A 15,596-nucleotide genomic window follows, 5' to 3' on the forward strand; every position below is an offset into this window, starting at 1 on the left:
CGTGTGGGGGAAGGGCGGGGGGAAGCAGGGACGGGGGCAGTGGGACCCGTGCGCCTGGCCCACGGTCCCCGACGCCACTTTTGCTCCCAGGAGATCTGGACATCGGGCTGCTGGACTTCCTCCTGTTTGGCAGCCTGATCGCGGCGGTGGACCCAGTGGCCGTCCTGGCGGTGTTTGAAGAGGTGCACGTGAACGAGGTCCTGTTCATCATCGTCTTTGGGGAGTCTCTGCTGAACGACGCGGTCACTGTGGTGAGCAGGGCGGGTGGGATGCCACTGAGAGTTGGAGCGTAGTCACTGAGCGGCACGGCAAGTGTCCCTGGGTGCCGTGAGCAGGGAGGGTCGGCCAGGTCGCCCAGAGCCCCCTGCCGGCCTTGTGGTTCACCCATGTCCCCCAGGTAGCAGCTTTCACAGGGTGGCCTCTGCCCCTACTTCCTCCTAACTCGGGATTACTGCTTGTTTTAGTCTGATTTCTTCATTCTTCCACAATTCTCAGACACCCCCCCACACACACACTGCATTCCTTCACAGGTCACAGTCCCACTGTTGAAATCCTACGGTCACGGGTCCCAGAGTCCACAGTTGGTGGCCCCTATTCCTGAGTTTCTAAAGAGAATTAATAAATCAACAAAATCTCAAAATCTCAAATGCGGGAGGGGGTCAGCCGGCACTGATGGTGTGCCCGTGAAGGTGCTTTTTCCTCAAGGAGGTGGCCTGGCATCGGGCAGGGGTGGAGGGTCCTTCCTTAGAACAGGAAGTGAATAGAAGATTTCATGAACCGTGAGGAACTGTCTCAGCATCATGGCCATCGTGCAGTTTTTGAAACCCATCCCCAAATTTGGCCACGACCTTGGGGAAGTGAATGGTTAGTAGACGGTGCATCTCTGAGCCAGCTCTGGGCCAGGCCGCACGCCCACTGTCCACTGCTATGGCCTGCAGACGGCAGACACAGTGGAACCTGCAGCTCCCTCCTTGCTCTACAAGTGTCTGCAGCAACTCTAAGAAATTCTCGCTTCTCAGGTTTCTTCAGGGTGTGGGAGAGTGAAAACGGGCAGGGTCTATTGCACCAGATTTCTTACATAGCAGAGGACACATTCTCGGGGGAATTGGAGACTTAATCAGAAAGGCGACACGTGGCTCCCTTGGGGCTGGGATACTCGGGACTGTGGCTTTCATGTCCCCATCGCCAGGGGGTTCTCAGCGTGTTTCCTACACGAGGCCCCATCTTCCCTCCCACCTGGGTTTCCACGAAGAAGCTGGGCCAGCAGTAGTCTGGTCCTCAGTGACCAGCATGTGTGCCGCCCCTGTGCACAGCACCTGTGTCCCCTGTTGTGAATACAACCTTAGACACCCACCCCCAGGGATCCTGGAGGGTGCAGACTTGGGGGCACAGAGACAAGCTTCTTCCCGAGGCCTTTAGCTGCCCAGGGCAGCCCCTCGGCTTCTTTGAGGTGGGGCCTGGTGCACCGCTCAGGAGAGCTCAGGCTCAGGAAACACAACTATATCCATGACCGTGGCCTAGGATAAGGTTTCTGGGTGTTTCTCTTGTCTTGTGGGATGAGGTTTAAACGTCAACACGAAAAGATGCCAGGGGTGTGATTCCACATCAGGGGGCAACATAACAGCAAAGTCACTAAAAATGGAACTCTGGGTTTGTCTTGGAAAATGAAATTGAGAATTGGACACAGTGGGTGAGGCTTGTGGCCACCTGCCCTTGTTTTCCTGATGGTAAGAAAGGGCCAGGTTTGCTCCTGCAGCTGCAGGTTCCTGCCAGAAGGTTCTGCCTCCCAGAGCCCCTGCTGGCTCGCCTCTGGCCTTCCTCCTGGTGACCATCATTGCCCCGTGATGCTCCTTCAGCCAGTGCTTTTCAGGTTCCAAAGTAGATGGCTGCTTTGGGCTCAAGGCCTGGGGCCCGAGACAGGGAGGGGTCAGTGATGACCGAGGTCTGACCTCATGTCTGGTTTGCTTCTCTGTCCCCCAGGTCCTATACAATGTGTTTGAATCTTTCGTGACGCTGGGTGGTGACAAGGTGACTGGTGTGGACTGCGTGAAAGGCATAGGTGTGTGGCTGGCGGGTCCACGCGTCCGGGGGATCCTGGGGCCGTGGCCCTTCTCTAGAATGTGGCCGCCTCAGGGCAGGTCTCTGTGGGCCGCAGAGCTGGGCCAGGTCAGGCTTTGGTACCAGGCCTGGGACCTTTGGCTTGTGCAGAGCAAGGTGTTTCCACATCAGAGTCTCAGTGGCGGGCCCTCCTGGCCCTGGAGTGTTTCACAAACACAATTTCGCTGGGTCCTAGCCACCTGGGAAGTAAGGGTCATTGCCCCATTTGACCCACAAGGGTATCGGTTGTGCATCCTGGTGTCCTGAGGGGTCCTGGGCATTTCTCTGGGCATGACTGTCCCTGGGCACCCAGGACCCCAGTCCTTGCTGCCAACCCATGCCAACGGTTGGTCACGGTGCTCTCTCCATGATGGGGCGGGGCTGGGCCTCCTGTGGGCCACAGGACGGTCTTCTCCCCAGCCTTCCACCTGGAGACTGGAGCTAGACCAGGCCTCTGTTCCGGAGAAGGGGCCTCTTGTTTGCTGAGCTGTTGGCGCCTCTGTGGGGGGGTTACCAGGCAACTGCCATGAGGAATGGCTGGCCCACACCACAGGGCCGCAGGGCCGGCTCGCTGCAGCCACAAAAGGCCATTCAGGCGGCCCAGCGTCGCATCCTTGCCCTTGCAGTGTCCTTCTTCGTGGTGAGCCTGGGGGGCACGCTGGTGGGGGTCGTGTTCGCCTTCCTGCTCTCCCTGGTGACGCGTTTCACGAAGCACGTGCGCATCATCGAGCCCGGCTTTGTGTTCGTCATCTCCTACCTGTCCTACCTCACCTCCGAGATGCTGTCCCTGTCGGCCATCCTGGCGTAAGTCCTCCCAGAGCGTGCTGCACCCCTGGAGGTCCGGGGCCTGCTAAGGGGAACGGGGGCGAGGGGAGGTGGGAGCAGCGCCCGCACCACCCCCACCCCAGCGGAGGCACCGCCTGTCACCGCCCCTTCTCCAGCGCCTGTCAGCCTGGCCCACTTCCCAGGCTGGGTGGAAAGTCACTGTGGGGGCGAAGAATTTGATCTATTTAGCTTTTGAAATAAGGAGTTGGCGTCCTCACACAATTGTCCGAGCTGCAGGCTGCTCTGAGCCAAGGGTTGGGGCTCTGGCTCCCTGACCCGCAGGCACCACACCCCAGGTGTCTGCCCTGAGCCCCCTCAGACCCCCCAGCTGTCTGGCTGTGGCAGAAACAGGCAGCCTGCTCTGCCCAGAGGGTCACGAGCAGATGGCAGTGATGTGGACTCGGGTGCAGGTCAGGGCACCAAGCCCTGAGGAGGAAACTTCGCAGAGAAGGTGGATGCTCCAGGGGCAGCACAGGGCCCTGTAGGTCAGGGTGTGCGGAGCGGGCCCCGGCCTCACGCGTGTCGGTCGGTCCCCAGCATCACCTTCTGTGGCATCTGCTGTCAGAAGTACGTGAAGGCCAACATCTCAGAGCAATCGGCCACCACCGTGCGCTACACCATGAAGATGCTGGCGAGCGGGGCCGAGACCATCATCTTCATGTTCCTGGGAATATCAGCAGTGAACCCCTGCATCTGGAGGTGGAACACGGCCTTTGTGCTGCTCACACTGGTCTTTATCTCCGTGTACCGGGCCATCGGTGAGGGCAGGGCAAGGGGTCCTGGGGTCCACGGTGGGAAATGGGGGTCCGGGCGGGGGTGGGGCGGGGAGGATGGGGGATGGTGGGGCGACAGCAGTCATTGGCTGTGGGGAGTGGTGGGAACCAGGGAAGGACAGGTTCAGGAGCCCCTGGGGAACCTCAGACTGGCCGTCAGTGGTCCTCAGTGAAGGTCTGGGCCTTCTCCCAGCCTTGTCGCAGTGAGACTGAGGTAGGACAGCTGGGGGTCAGGATGGAAGGTTCCAGAAGGACCCAGGGGAACCCATTTGATTTCCCACTGACTCTGGATGTGTCAGAGTGACTTGGGGACAGTGTAGTCGCTGAGGAAATGGACCGTGGCACATGTGAGGTAGGACCTCCAGCTGCCCCCACCCAGTACCCGTCATCTACCCTGATGTGTGGTGCCTTGGGGGCCATGATGGGGGCCACCGGGGGTGACACCCTGTCCTCCCCCAGTCTCTGGGGACTGAGGGCTCCAGGGAGCAGATGCCATGGTAGGGAAGGGTCGGTTTCTTCCTGCAGCCCTCAGCGGGGGCCTTTGGTCGTGGTGCCCTCCGAGGCACCGAGGGCAGGGCCTGGGTGGGTGCAGTGAAGCCTCGCTGAGACCTGGGAGGGCGATGGTGCCCCGTGGCACCGATGGTCGTGGTGCCCTCCGAGGCACCGAGGGCAGGGCCTGGGTGGGCGCAGTGAAGCCTCGCTGAGACCTGAGAGGGCGATGGTGCCCCGTGGCACCGAGGGCAGGGCCTGGGTGGGCGCAGTGAAGCCTCACTGAGACCTGAGAGGGCGATGGTGCCCCGTGGCACCGAGGGCAGGGCCTGGGTGGGTGCAGTGAAGCCTCGCTGAGACCTGAGAGGGCGATGGTGCCCCGTGGCACCGATGGTCGTGGTGCCGTCCGAGGCACCGAGGGCAGGGCCTGGGTGGGCGCAGTGAAGCCTCGCTGAGACCTGAGAGGGCGATGGTGCCCCGTGGCACCGATGGTCGTGGTGCCGTCCAAGGCACCGAGGGCAGGGCCTGGGTGGGCGCAGTGAAGCCTCGCTGAGACCTGAGAGGGCGATGGTGCCCCGTGGCACCGATGGTCGTGGTGCCCTCCGAGGCACCGAGGGCAGGGCCTGGGTGGGCGCAGTGAAGCCTCGCTGAGACCTGAGAGGGCGATGGTGCCCCGTGGCACCGAGCTCACGCCTGGGCCGACAGGTGTCGTCCTGCAGACCTGGGTCCTGAACCGCTACCGCATGGTGCAGCTGGAGGCCATAGACCAAGTGGTCATGTCCTACGGTGGTCTGCGTGGGGCCGTGGCCTTCGCCCTCGTCGTCCTTCTGGACGAGAAAAAGGTCAAGGAGAAGAACCTGTTTGTCAGCACCACCATCATCGTCATCTACTTTACTGTCATCTTCCAGGTAGCGTCTGCGCCGGCCCTGCCACCCTGGCCAGCCCCCGCCTGCCCTCCGTGCCCCAGCCCCACCGGCTGCCAGGGGCAGGCACCAGGTCAGCGAGCCTTTCCAGGCTCCAGGCCCCAATTGAATTTTACAATTTTAGTAACTAGGAGCCGTTTTGTAGGTTTTCACGTGGCCCCACAGGGGATGCAGTACCAGCCGGCCTAGAAACATCCTTGCTCAGCGTCGCTGGTTAATGGAGCCCCAGTTAAGATCTCATCCTCCCCCTGGGCCTTGCTCTAGGCTTATTGCAGGAGCCTACCACAGGCCCTGGAGAATCGGCAGGGCTTTGCCCTGCCTCTTCCAGGATACGGGCTCTGCTTCACTCTGCTGGGTGTGGGGGCCCAGTGGGCTGGGACGGGGCGCAGGGGCCTGTCCCCACACTCAGGACAGGGCGCCCCCTCTCCCAGGGCCTGACCATCAAGCCCCTGGTGCAGTGGCTAAAGGTGAAGAGGAGTGAGCACCGAGACCCCAAACTCAACGAGAAGCTCCACGGCAGGGTAGGCGTGGGGGAGGGGGAGGAAGGGAGGGAGAGAGAGGGGGCGGGGCACAGGGCGGGCCTTCAGTGACCCCACCCACCTGTCTGTCCTCAAGGCTTTCGACCACATCCTGTCAGCCATCGAGGACATATCAGGGCAAATTGGACACAATTATCTCAGAGATAAGTAAGTGGCTGGCATGGCCCCTGACTAGACAGAAATGGGGACCTGTGGAGGCACTTTCGTCTGGGCTGTTAGTTCCCCTCCCTCTTCCTTTGTCTGGTGACTGTAAGACTGGCAGGTGAAGCAATGGCTGACCTTCACGTAAATTAGTCCCACAAAACCCTCATCACAGAACACTGCACTCAAAGGAGCCAAATGTTGGGGCCCCCTCCACCCCCTGGAACCCTCTGCTGCCCTGGCTGCCCTGCCTCCCCCAAGGTCCAGCTCACAGTGGAAGTCCCACTTTAAGTCTGTCCCAGCCACATCCTCTGGCCGGAGTAACTGGTCACTGCTGTAGTTGTGTTGGACTTCAAGCCTCCTTCTGGGTCTCCTGGTTCTAAGTGTGAGAGCTGGGGGTCCCCTCCCCTGGCCTGTGATTCATGCGGGTACAGTGAGCCAGAGCTCAGGGCCTTGTCCTCAGCCCACCTTTCTGGAGGGTGCTCACTTTGAAAACTCTCTGCAATATGGAATTAAATGAGAAAACGGAACCCACAATTTTCTGTGCATTCAGAAAAGAAAGCAGGAACAAAGAACAGACTCGTGAAAGTGGCAAGATGTGCTTTGTCGCTTTAAATGTAAAACTGACCTTTGTAGTTGTTATAAATGGCACATAAAAACCAGGGAGAGAGAAGAGGTCCCATGCCCCCACAGCCCTGGGAGACCACGTTCAGTACAAGCCTGGGTAGTGGGCAGGGACCTCGCAGATTGTCCTCGCGGAGCCTTGCCCACTGCTGCCTGGTGCCAACACTCTCTGGTTTGACCCCCCAGATGGTCCAATTTTGATAGAAAATTCCTCAGCAAAATCCTTATGAGAAGGTCGGCCCAAAAATCACGCGACAGAATTCTTAATGTTTTCCACGAGCTCAACTTGAAGGACGCCATCAGCTACGTGGCCGAGGTACCAGGAAACTCTGCATGTTGTCTGTGCGGGAGGTGGGGGCTGAAGCAGGACAGCAACGGGACGTGACAGCAACTGGAGTCTGCCACGGGGCAGGGTGGTGGGGCCTCTGCCAGGCCACAGCGTGCTGTTCTCAGTGGCCCACTTGCAAGCACACTTGAGTCCCCGACACCCAGATGGGTTATGTCACTCACAGGGACTGAGGCACAGACCCGCCCCCAACACTGTTGTGCTGCTGGGTCTGACAGGTGAGGCCAGGTGGGGCGTCATGGGCCACGGCTCCCAGCGCACAAGCACATGATGCGCGTGCACGCATGGCGGGAGCGGCAAGGATGTCTTCCTGAGTGCCGTGGGGTGAGCGTGGCGGCCCCAGCACCTCCCGGTGCCTGTAGGTGAGCAGCACGCTCCTGCGCCCAGCCTGCCTTCTGGGAAGGCTCGCCACCAGCTGGGGGCCATGCGTCCAGGTTGTGGTGTCAGCAGGCAGCAGGGTTCAGGGAGCGTGTGGCAGGATGAGGGACGAGCCTGCTCTGTGGGCAGCACGGTGACACCAGCATGTCACGGTTCCTGACACCAGCTGCCTGGTGCCAGCCCACAGCCACTGTCAGGACTCAGGACGTGTTGGATGGGACACGAGTCATGGTGGGTCTCAGGTCAAGCCCCACCCCCATGGGACACATGGCCTGGCGGACTCTTCCTCAGTGGCCACACACCTGATGGCAGAGCTTCTTAGCTTCTCAATGCACACGTGTGACACCACATGACCATAACCGTGGTCACCAGGCCGCCTCTGAACATGCGTGTCCTCGTGTGCCCCTGGCACCTTGCAGTGGCCTAGGTCCAAGCTCTCTGCTCCCCGGTCCTCAGTGTGGCTTCCAGGCTGCCCCCACGTGGCCCTACTGGGCTCTGTCACCCGATGCCTACAGCACAGGGCCCCTCCAGACCGCTGCCCAGAACTCCTCTGAGGGGCTCTGCCAGGCGGCCACAGCTCTGCGAACCATGTAGATTTCCCACCGTCCCTTGGTTCTTTCCCACACCGGCTGGGGTCTGCACAGCCTGCTCTGTGCTCCTATGGGAACAGTGGGGTGCTCAGCAAACCCTGTGGCCTCCATGCAGAGGGCAGTTAGGGGCCTGGAGGCAGCTGCTTGTTCAGAGGGGAACGGGTCCGGCCTCCACCAGGCTCATGTACCCCACACACGCTGGGGATCCCTGAGCAAGCACTGCCCCAACCCCACTGCACCGAGACCCCTAGAAGCTGCTGCAGGCCTGGCCCGTGTGGGTGATGCCGGCTCCAGGGGCCCCACCCTCATCTCCACCCGCCACAACCAGGGCCCCAACCCCACGCCCGCAGGCTCCTCCAACATCAGGCCTGCTCAGGCAGCCCCTGGGGGCGTGTGAACCGCAGTGCTGTGAGGGACAGGGCACCAGGTCTGCCCACAGCAGGCTGGCCCCACGCAGCCGCCCCTCCTCTCAGGGGTTCCCCGGTACACGGCTCCCCGTACCCACAGCAGCTGGGCTGTGACTCTACCCTGTGGGGTTTCAATCTGATTCAAGTCTGATGGCGGCCTGAGGACTCCTTCCTTGGGGACGGAGGACAGCTGGCTTGGACCCCCAGTGGGGACAGGGGCTGCCTTCCGAATCCGGTGGGTCTGTGTGCTTCCCGACACTCCCCATGGTGCCGCTGAGGTGCTGTCCCTCACACACAGTGTGCCTTCACGTGCTCTCCCACCCAGTGGCTGACCTCTCAGGTCCAGGACGGCTTGGCTGTGGCCTGGAGTCTCGGCTCTGCAGGGGCTGAGGTGTTGTGGGGGCCGCTGCAGTCCTGCCTGGGGTGCCTGCCCTGCGTCCTCATCCTCGCTGATGCAGCCTGTGTCCTCACAGGGAGAGCGTCGGGGGTCCCTGGCCTTCATCCGCTCCCCCAGCACGGACAACGTGGTCAACGTGGATTTCAACACGCCACGCCCCTCCACCGTGGAGGCCTCCGTGTCCTACCTGCTGTACGTGTCGCGGCTCACACAGGCTCCCCCGGGCACCTCACCTGGCACGCCCCACTATGACACTGGGGGCTGCTGTGGGAGGGGCCTCCCCATCCTGCTCACACCACCATGGGGCCCTTCAGACACCAGCCATTGGGCATCTTGGGGCAACTGAGAGGTGTCCGTGGGGAAGTGGAGGCCCCCAGCTTGGTCCCCATGGGGGTGGCGCCAGGTGTCCCCTGTAGAGACAGCCTGTTACTGCAAGCACTGATGCAGGACCTGACGGCGGGAGGCAGGGAGGGCATCCACCTCTGTCAGGCCGGCTGCCTGCGGGAGCCTTTGGCCAGCGGGACTGTCCTGGACCATCAGGTGGCATCCAGGCACTGGGCAGGGGCAGTGGGCGCAGGGTGCTGCCCGCTGGGGCTCCGTGGGGCTGCGCTCTGAACACAGGTGGGCCCGTGGGGCCCTGTGGGGTGTGCCTGAGCAGCCTTGCAGACCAGGGGCGTGGCGAGGGCGTGGGGTGGGCTGGTCAGAGCGCGAACGCCCGGTGGCCCTGCAGGAGGGAGAGTGCCAGCGCCGTGTGCCTGGACATGCAGTCCTTGGAGCAGAGGAGGAGGAGTATCCGTGACTCAGAGGACATGGTCACCCACCACACGCTGCAGCAGTACCTGTACAAGCCGCGGCAGGAGGTGGGCACCCCGGCCCTTCTGTCCCCTCCCCGGGACGCAGAGCAGACACCACTCAGGCCTGGTGGCCCTGGGGCTCTCCTGTCCTGGGGCCGCCTTGGGGCAGAGAGGCTGGGGGTCCCGTGTGCCCAGCCTGCCAGCTACGGCCAGCTGTGCCCTTCCGGCCCGTGTCCCCCCAGTACAAGCACCTGTACAGCCGACACGAGTTGACTCCGGAGGACGACGAGCAGCAGGACAAGGAGATCTTCCACAGGACCATGCGGAAGCGGCTGGAGTCCTTCAAGTCGGCCAAGCTGGGCTTCAACCAGAACAAGAAGGCGGCCAAACTGTACAAGCGGGAGCGCGCCCAGAAGCGGGTGAGGGCGACTAGGGGATGACGGGGGGACCGCAGGATGACAGGGGACCACGGGGTGAGGGTCACGCAGGATGTGTGGGGTTGAGGTCACCACACGATGGAAACACCAGGACAGCCCCTTGGGACAGGTCTGGGCAGGGTCTCCACAGCCCGCCTCACTGAGGAGGAGGCCCTGGAGGGGCTCTGGGCTGGGAGCAACGGGTCCCCAGGGAGCCACTAGTCAGGGTCCCAGTGGCCGTGGCACCCTGACCTGTGAGCGGCTTCATTCTGATTCTCAGAGGAACAGCAGCATCCCCAACGGGAAACTGCCCATGGACAGCCCCTCACACAACTTCACCATTCAGGAGAAAGGTACCTAATGGGCCATGGGGGTGCTTGTCACAGGGGCTGTCCTTGCGGGGAGACCCTGCCCTTTGGCACTGGGACCTCTGCAGGCTGCTGCCCTGCTTGTCAGGGTGGCAGTGATGACAAGCCTCAGGGCACACTGGGAGTGGTCAAGGCCATCAGTCAAGGGCCCAGGACCTGGGTCATCTGCATCCCCAGCCCATTTCCCTCCTTTGCCACCAGACTTGGAACTTTCTGACCCAGAGGAGGCCCCTGACTATGGTGCTGAGGAGATGAGTGGGGGCATCGAGTTCCTGGCGAATGTCACCAGGAATGAAACAACGGACTCCCCCTCAGGTGAGGGGCCGGTGGGCCTCTGGTCAGTGCACAGGCCAGCAGAATGGGGGTCTAGGGCTGTGCACCTGCAGGGGACAGGCTGGGGTCTCTGCTGTGAGAGAAGGGAGTTGTCACCTGTCCTGCCACAGTGTAGGGAGGGACAGCCTGGGGTGGAGAGCCTGAGTCCCCAAAGGCACGTGACCCTGACCTTCCAGGTGACCTCCAGGTGATGGCTGCAGGACGTGCTGCTGCCGGGCCCCGGGCAGCACCCTCCCTCTTATTGTGCTGGGTGGCCTGGGAAGCTCATCAGCCACTGCCCTTTCTCCTAGGAATTGACAACCCCGTGTTCTCCCCGGATGAGGACCCGAGCATCTTGTCCAGGGTGCCGCCCTGGCTGTCCCCTGGGGAGACGGTGGTGCCCTCCCAGAGGGCCCGTGTGCAGATCCCCCACTCTCCCGGCAACTTCCACCGCCTGGCTCCCTTCCGCCTCAGCAGCAAGTCGGTGGATTCCCTCCAGCTGGCCGAAGGCCCCAAGGAGCAGCCCCACAGCTCCCCGCCCGAGTCCACACACATGTAACCGGCTGCCCCTCCCTGAGCCCTAACACCTGCTCTCTCCGCAGCTCCTCTCCCAGGCGTCGGCCTTTCTCGGCCCTGGACCTGAGCTTCTGCACTTTCTCCAGCAGCTGCTTTCCTCCTGCTAAGCCTGTTCCCACAAGCCTCTTGTTCTGGGCATTTCTTAGGGGACCGTCTGAGTCTCCACTTCTCCAGCTGGGATGTTAGAGGATCTGACAGTTTTAGCTTTGATTAGAATTTACTGTCAGTTGATCACTAACTACTCTAGGTGTTTAATGCTTATGGCCAGACAATGAAACTAAGTCACGAGCTCAGAGGGGACTGGGTACTGGCAGGTCAGGGGTGCTGTGTGGAAAAGGAACATATGTTTCTCCCTTAAGGCTCCAGGGCCCTGGGAAAAGCCCACATGACAGAAGTGAGTCCAGGAGAAAAGCAGCAGGTCCCTTTTACCCTCATACAGAGAAGAGTTCAGGGGAAAGGTGCAGAGAAGGGTCTCTAAGGGCTGGAAAGAGAAGGGGTGCCCAGCAGCCAGCCGCCCAGCACCCTTGCTGCAGGCCCTGTGGGGTCAGGAGAGGTGGGGAGAAGTTACGGCCAGGGTGGTGGGCAAGCCCCATTCCAGGAGCTGCAGGGGTGTTCTTGCTGGCTCCCAGGAGGTGCTGCCTGCTCTACGCCTTCCACAGGAAAGGGCGTTCAGTCCCCTTGGGCAGGGTTTTGGGCTTACTTCACATGTCCCTTGAGTGATCGTTGGGCATATGGGAGGGAAGGGAACCCAGCACAGGTCAGGCAGGCTCACAGGGGTTTCACGTTCCACCTGAAGCAGGACACCTGTTTTTCTCTCCTGAGAACACGGAGAGGGGCAGTTATCTAGGAGGGGGACCAAGTCATACTGGCCTTGTAGGCACAGTGGTTTCTTGGTGCACGAGCTGGGCTTTCTCCTGGACGTTTCTGGGACTACAAGTGACGGTGCACAGGGATGCGTCTCAGGATCCAGCGTGCTTTTGCCTCCTTCTGGCTTCCTCCCTCCTGCGGTCTCCTCACTGGAACCCCTGGGTCTTAGACAAGGGCGCTGCACTGGGGCGGGCAAAGGAGACACCTTTCAAGGGTCTGGAGAGTCAGGCCCTCAGCTGACCCCATCACTGGGGTCACAGCCAGGGTGTGGCCTCCAGGTGTCCCAGAACATTGCAGGTGGTGGGGGTGGGCCCCAGGCTGGGTCTGTGGGGACTCTCCTGTGCCCCCAAGTGCCCCGCGCTCACGCTGGCTTCCCCCGCAGGTGACACGGGCTCCGACGCGCCGCTGACTGGACGTTCCTCCCCGCGCGAGGTCCCGCCGGAGGCCGAGAAGCAATCGCGCGTTCCGCCCCATGCCCCGCCCGCCCCGGCTCCGGCCCCGCCCCCGCCCCCGCCTATCGCGCCCCCGGCCCCGCCCACCACCCAGAGCCCGGCGTCCGACCGCGAGCCAGGACCGGGGCCTGCGTCGGAGGCGCGGCTTGCACTGGAGGCGGGGCCGGAGCGCCGCCGGCTGCCTGGCGCGCACGCGCGGTCGGCGGCGGCGCGCCGCGTGCACAGCCGGCGCTCGTTCCAGCGGCCCCGCGCGCGCCGCCGCCCGGCGCTGCTCAAGCTGTCGTCCCTGCAGCCGTCGTGCCACGTGCCGCCGCACACGCTGGAGCAGGAGGAGACGCCCCTGTGACGACCGCGACCGCCGGGGTCCCCTCCACGGCCTCGGACCCGGGGGCCTTCCGCTGGCCCTGACCACTCCGGAGCCTTCCGGCCCTGGCCTGACGAGCCCTGAGCGCTCCCGCATCCAGACTGGGTGTGGGATCTGCCGCGAGCCGGACTCGGGTTTAGAATCGGCCCCTAGGGACCAAATGCTGCAAGACCTGAACCTCGGGATTACTTGGCGCCACCCGCAGGAAATGGACAGCGGCCAAGCCTCCTCCAGCTTCTGGGAGGTCTGTGCAGGTGCCCTGGCCAGGACACTGCCTCGTGGGTCCTTCTGTCCACCTGTCCCGGTTTTGAACTGCGCTGGCACTTGCGTGTTACTACGCCCATTGTCACCCCTGGCTCAGGGACAGGAAGGGCCCTGGGACTGCAGAGGCCGTGCTCCATGTTTGGTGTTTGAGTTGCCACTGTGTGTCTATTCTCTCATCAGCACTGTGGCGAAATGGACACCCAAACAAAATGAGAATTGCCCACTGTAATACCTACCCGATTCCAGGCCCAGGCTGGCCTCTCAGGCCCACATGCTGCTCACCCCCGAGGTCTGACGCCCTGACTCCAGGAGCAATTCACAGGCTGAGGGGTTGGGGACGCGCGTGCTGGAGGCCCTGTGTGATGACATCACATCCACTTACCAATTCTCTGAACCTACCTGTCACCTTACGGACTATGTACACTTGCAGAAACACCTTTGTTCATTATTTTTGTGTCAAGGCTCCCAGAGCCCAGCACTTGTCCTGCACGCGCCTGGGTCTCTGTGTGGCCGCCTCTGAGTACCAGCTACTGCCCCATGACCAAACACCTGGTCTCTGGCTTGAGCGTCCCACCTGACACTGGCAGATAGCCCAGGCTGGGTTAGAGGTTGTGCTGGCCACCTGGGTATACCCACACAGCTCCAGCTAAGTCGAGTGGGGCCTTCACCTAGCAAGCAACTCTGGTTTAGAATTACAGCCAGTCCTGGAGTGGCCCCTTCTCACCACAGCAGGGGAGAAGCTGATGGAAGCCCTGCCTGTGGGAGCTGCTGTTTCATGGAGGGCCAAGGGGACTTGGAGGGGGCTCAGATCCTTGCAAGACCCCTGGTTCTGCCCTGACAATGGAGCACAGACCCCCTGCCACTCTCTCCAAGGTTTCAGGAATGTGGCCTTAGAGCCCTCCATGCCTCTGGAGGGAGACTCCGTCCTGGGGTGGCAGTGAGCCAGGGATGCACTGCTGAGTTGCTCCTCCCCTGCCTTTACTTGACTAGGGTTTTGTGTGAGGAAGAGGTGGGGATAAAAGGGACACTCCTAGAAGCATTGCTAAAGCGTCTAGGCTCAGCTCTGAGCAGGAAACGAGACTTCGTGCTGTGTTCCAGGTTGCACAGCCACACAGGCAAGGACTACTAGCCGTTTGTAGGATTTAATGGTATGCACTGAGTCCCTAACGGAGAAGTCTACAATTGCTCGAGAAAAACAAGTGACAGCAAAAAGGACAGTCGGTGCAGCGTTTGCTCACCAACACAGAAGGCGCTTTACCGAGGGGAGCGGGGATGCTCATTATCTGGACCATCAGCCCAGCCATCACAAAATCACAGGTGAAGGAAGTTGGTTTTCAGTAGTTGTTCCCCACACTTTGCAACCATTTCAGTCACCTCCGAGAGCCACAAAACGCAGCTATGATCTGCACAGCACAACCTGCCCGTTAGTGATCCCAGGCCCGCTGGCATGTTTATAGGCAGGCGACGCTGTCTGCTCCCTGAGGCGTGGTTCGTCCCCAGCAGACCAGGTCCACAGCCCAGACGGTCCGGCACCACCATCTGCCTTAACAACCTACCTGGACCGCTGGACCCGACTATAGGCTCAGACACTGCGTCAGGCAGGGTGGCTCAGGGGCAGTTCCTGGATGCCGTTTGCCACCCTAAACTGCCAGGTGGTGAATCCGTTTGACCCTTCAGCTCTGTTTCTGTGGTGGTCGGGCAGGTTTTGTTAGGCGACCAGCACAGAGGAAGTACGGCCGTAATGGAACCAAAGTTCCGGGCAAGAACCCTCACTCCCAGAATCCCAAGCGCCACATTTCAGTGCTCAAGAGAACTCTGTCTGCTGACAGTGTTAGGAGCCCCAAAGCTGTGGATACATTTCCTACATGAGAATTCTAGCTGTTGTTGTCACTGTGAAACAGTGTGAACAAAGTCTTATGAATGTATTTCCTTAGGAAAACTGTTGTAAAATTTTTTATTAGCAAAGAATGCCTATTTATTTACTACTGAACTTTGGCCTACATTGTGGTAGACTATAAAGCACACAAATTTAGGAGCTGATATTTCTCATTCTGTATCTTCTTGAAAATAATTTCATCACAGTGCTCACATGCTGTGTAGGGATCTTGTAAAAGGAGATTTAAAGGAAGAATTTCATGGAAACTGGAATTGAAATGTATTTTGAGTGGAGAAAATTGTGAATTTAATCTTGTGAACATGACCCTTGTATAACCCGAATCACACTCGATGTGCCTTCAAGTGCCCCCCATATGCAGCTGGCAGGGCCCGGGCAGGGGGCCCTCACACACCCTGCCGCGACTGCCTGATCAAGTCTATTAAAAACATTTTAAGGCATTTTTGGGTACAAACTGTTTCCAATGAGAAATCTAATAAAGGAGGACAGAAAGAGCAGTCCCCTGGAAGCCAACACTGCTCTGGTGCTAGAATAACACTGAGTGTGTGTGTACACGCACACGCATGTGAGACAGATGGCCCTTCTGGCTGGTGTGTAGTCGTTGGACACACAGCTGTGAGCACAGCCTGGGAACTGGTCCCTCCCTGACCGACGGGCAGACACCCTGTCATGCAGGGTGTCATGCGGGGTCTCTAGTCCTGCTCCCCACATAAGAACTCAGGACATGGTGAGGCCAAAAAGAAACACCCACGGAGCTATA

General features: G+C 60.7%; 1 protein-coding gene across 2 annotated transcripts in view; it reads left to right on the plus strand.

Annotated features, from left to right (window-relative positions):
• Positions 1 to 15,276, plus strand: part of SLC9A3 (solute carrier family 9 member A3) — a 39,631-nt gene extending 24,355 nt beyond the window's left edge. The window contains exons 3-17 of one of the 2 annotated variants that reach the window (XM_019744591.2): positions 91 to 251; positions 1,981 to 2,059; positions 2,724 to 2,901; positions 3,460 to 3,680; positions 4,890 to 5,092; positions 5,539 to 5,628; positions 5,723 to 5,793; positions 6,598 to 6,727; positions 8,606 to 8,721; positions 9,260 to 9,389; positions 9,566 to 9,742; positions 10,020 to 10,092; positions 10,309 to 10,422; positions 10,731 to 10,974; positions 12,245 to 15,276. In XM_019744591.2, the coding sequence (XP_019600150.2) occupies positions 91 to 251; positions 1,981 to 2,059; positions 2,724 to 2,901; positions 3,460 to 3,680; positions 4,890 to 5,092; positions 5,539 to 5,628; positions 5,723 to 5,793; positions 6,598 to 6,727; positions 8,606 to 8,721; positions 9,260 to 9,389; positions 9,566 to 9,742; positions 10,020 to 10,092; positions 10,309 to 10,422; positions 10,731 to 10,974; positions 12,245 to 12,248 (1,991 nt within the window). In that variant the 3' untranslated portion in view covers positions 12,249 to 15,276. Of the gene's footprint in view, positions 1 to 90; positions 252 to 1,980; positions 2,060 to 2,723; positions 2,902 to 3,459; positions 3,681 to 4,889; positions 5,093 to 5,538; positions 5,629 to 5,722; positions 5,794 to 6,597; positions 6,728 to 8,605; positions 8,722 to 9,259; positions 9,390 to 9,565; positions 9,743 to 10,019; positions 10,093 to 10,308; positions 10,423 to 10,730; positions 10,979 to 12,244 lie in introns of those variants that run through there. The other variant, XM_019744592.2, reaches the window with a different exon arrangement.
• Positions 15,277 to 15,596: the final 320 nt, after the last annotated feature.

Source organism: Rhinolophus sinicus, linkage group LG03 (assembly GCF_036562045.2).
Source record: "Rhinolophus sinicus isolate RSC01 linkage group LG03, ASM3656204v1, whole genome shotgun sequence".
Taxonomy (NCBI): domain Eukaryota; kingdom Metazoa; phylum Chordata; class Mammalia; order Chiroptera; family Rhinolophidae; genus Rhinolophus; species Rhinolophus sinicus.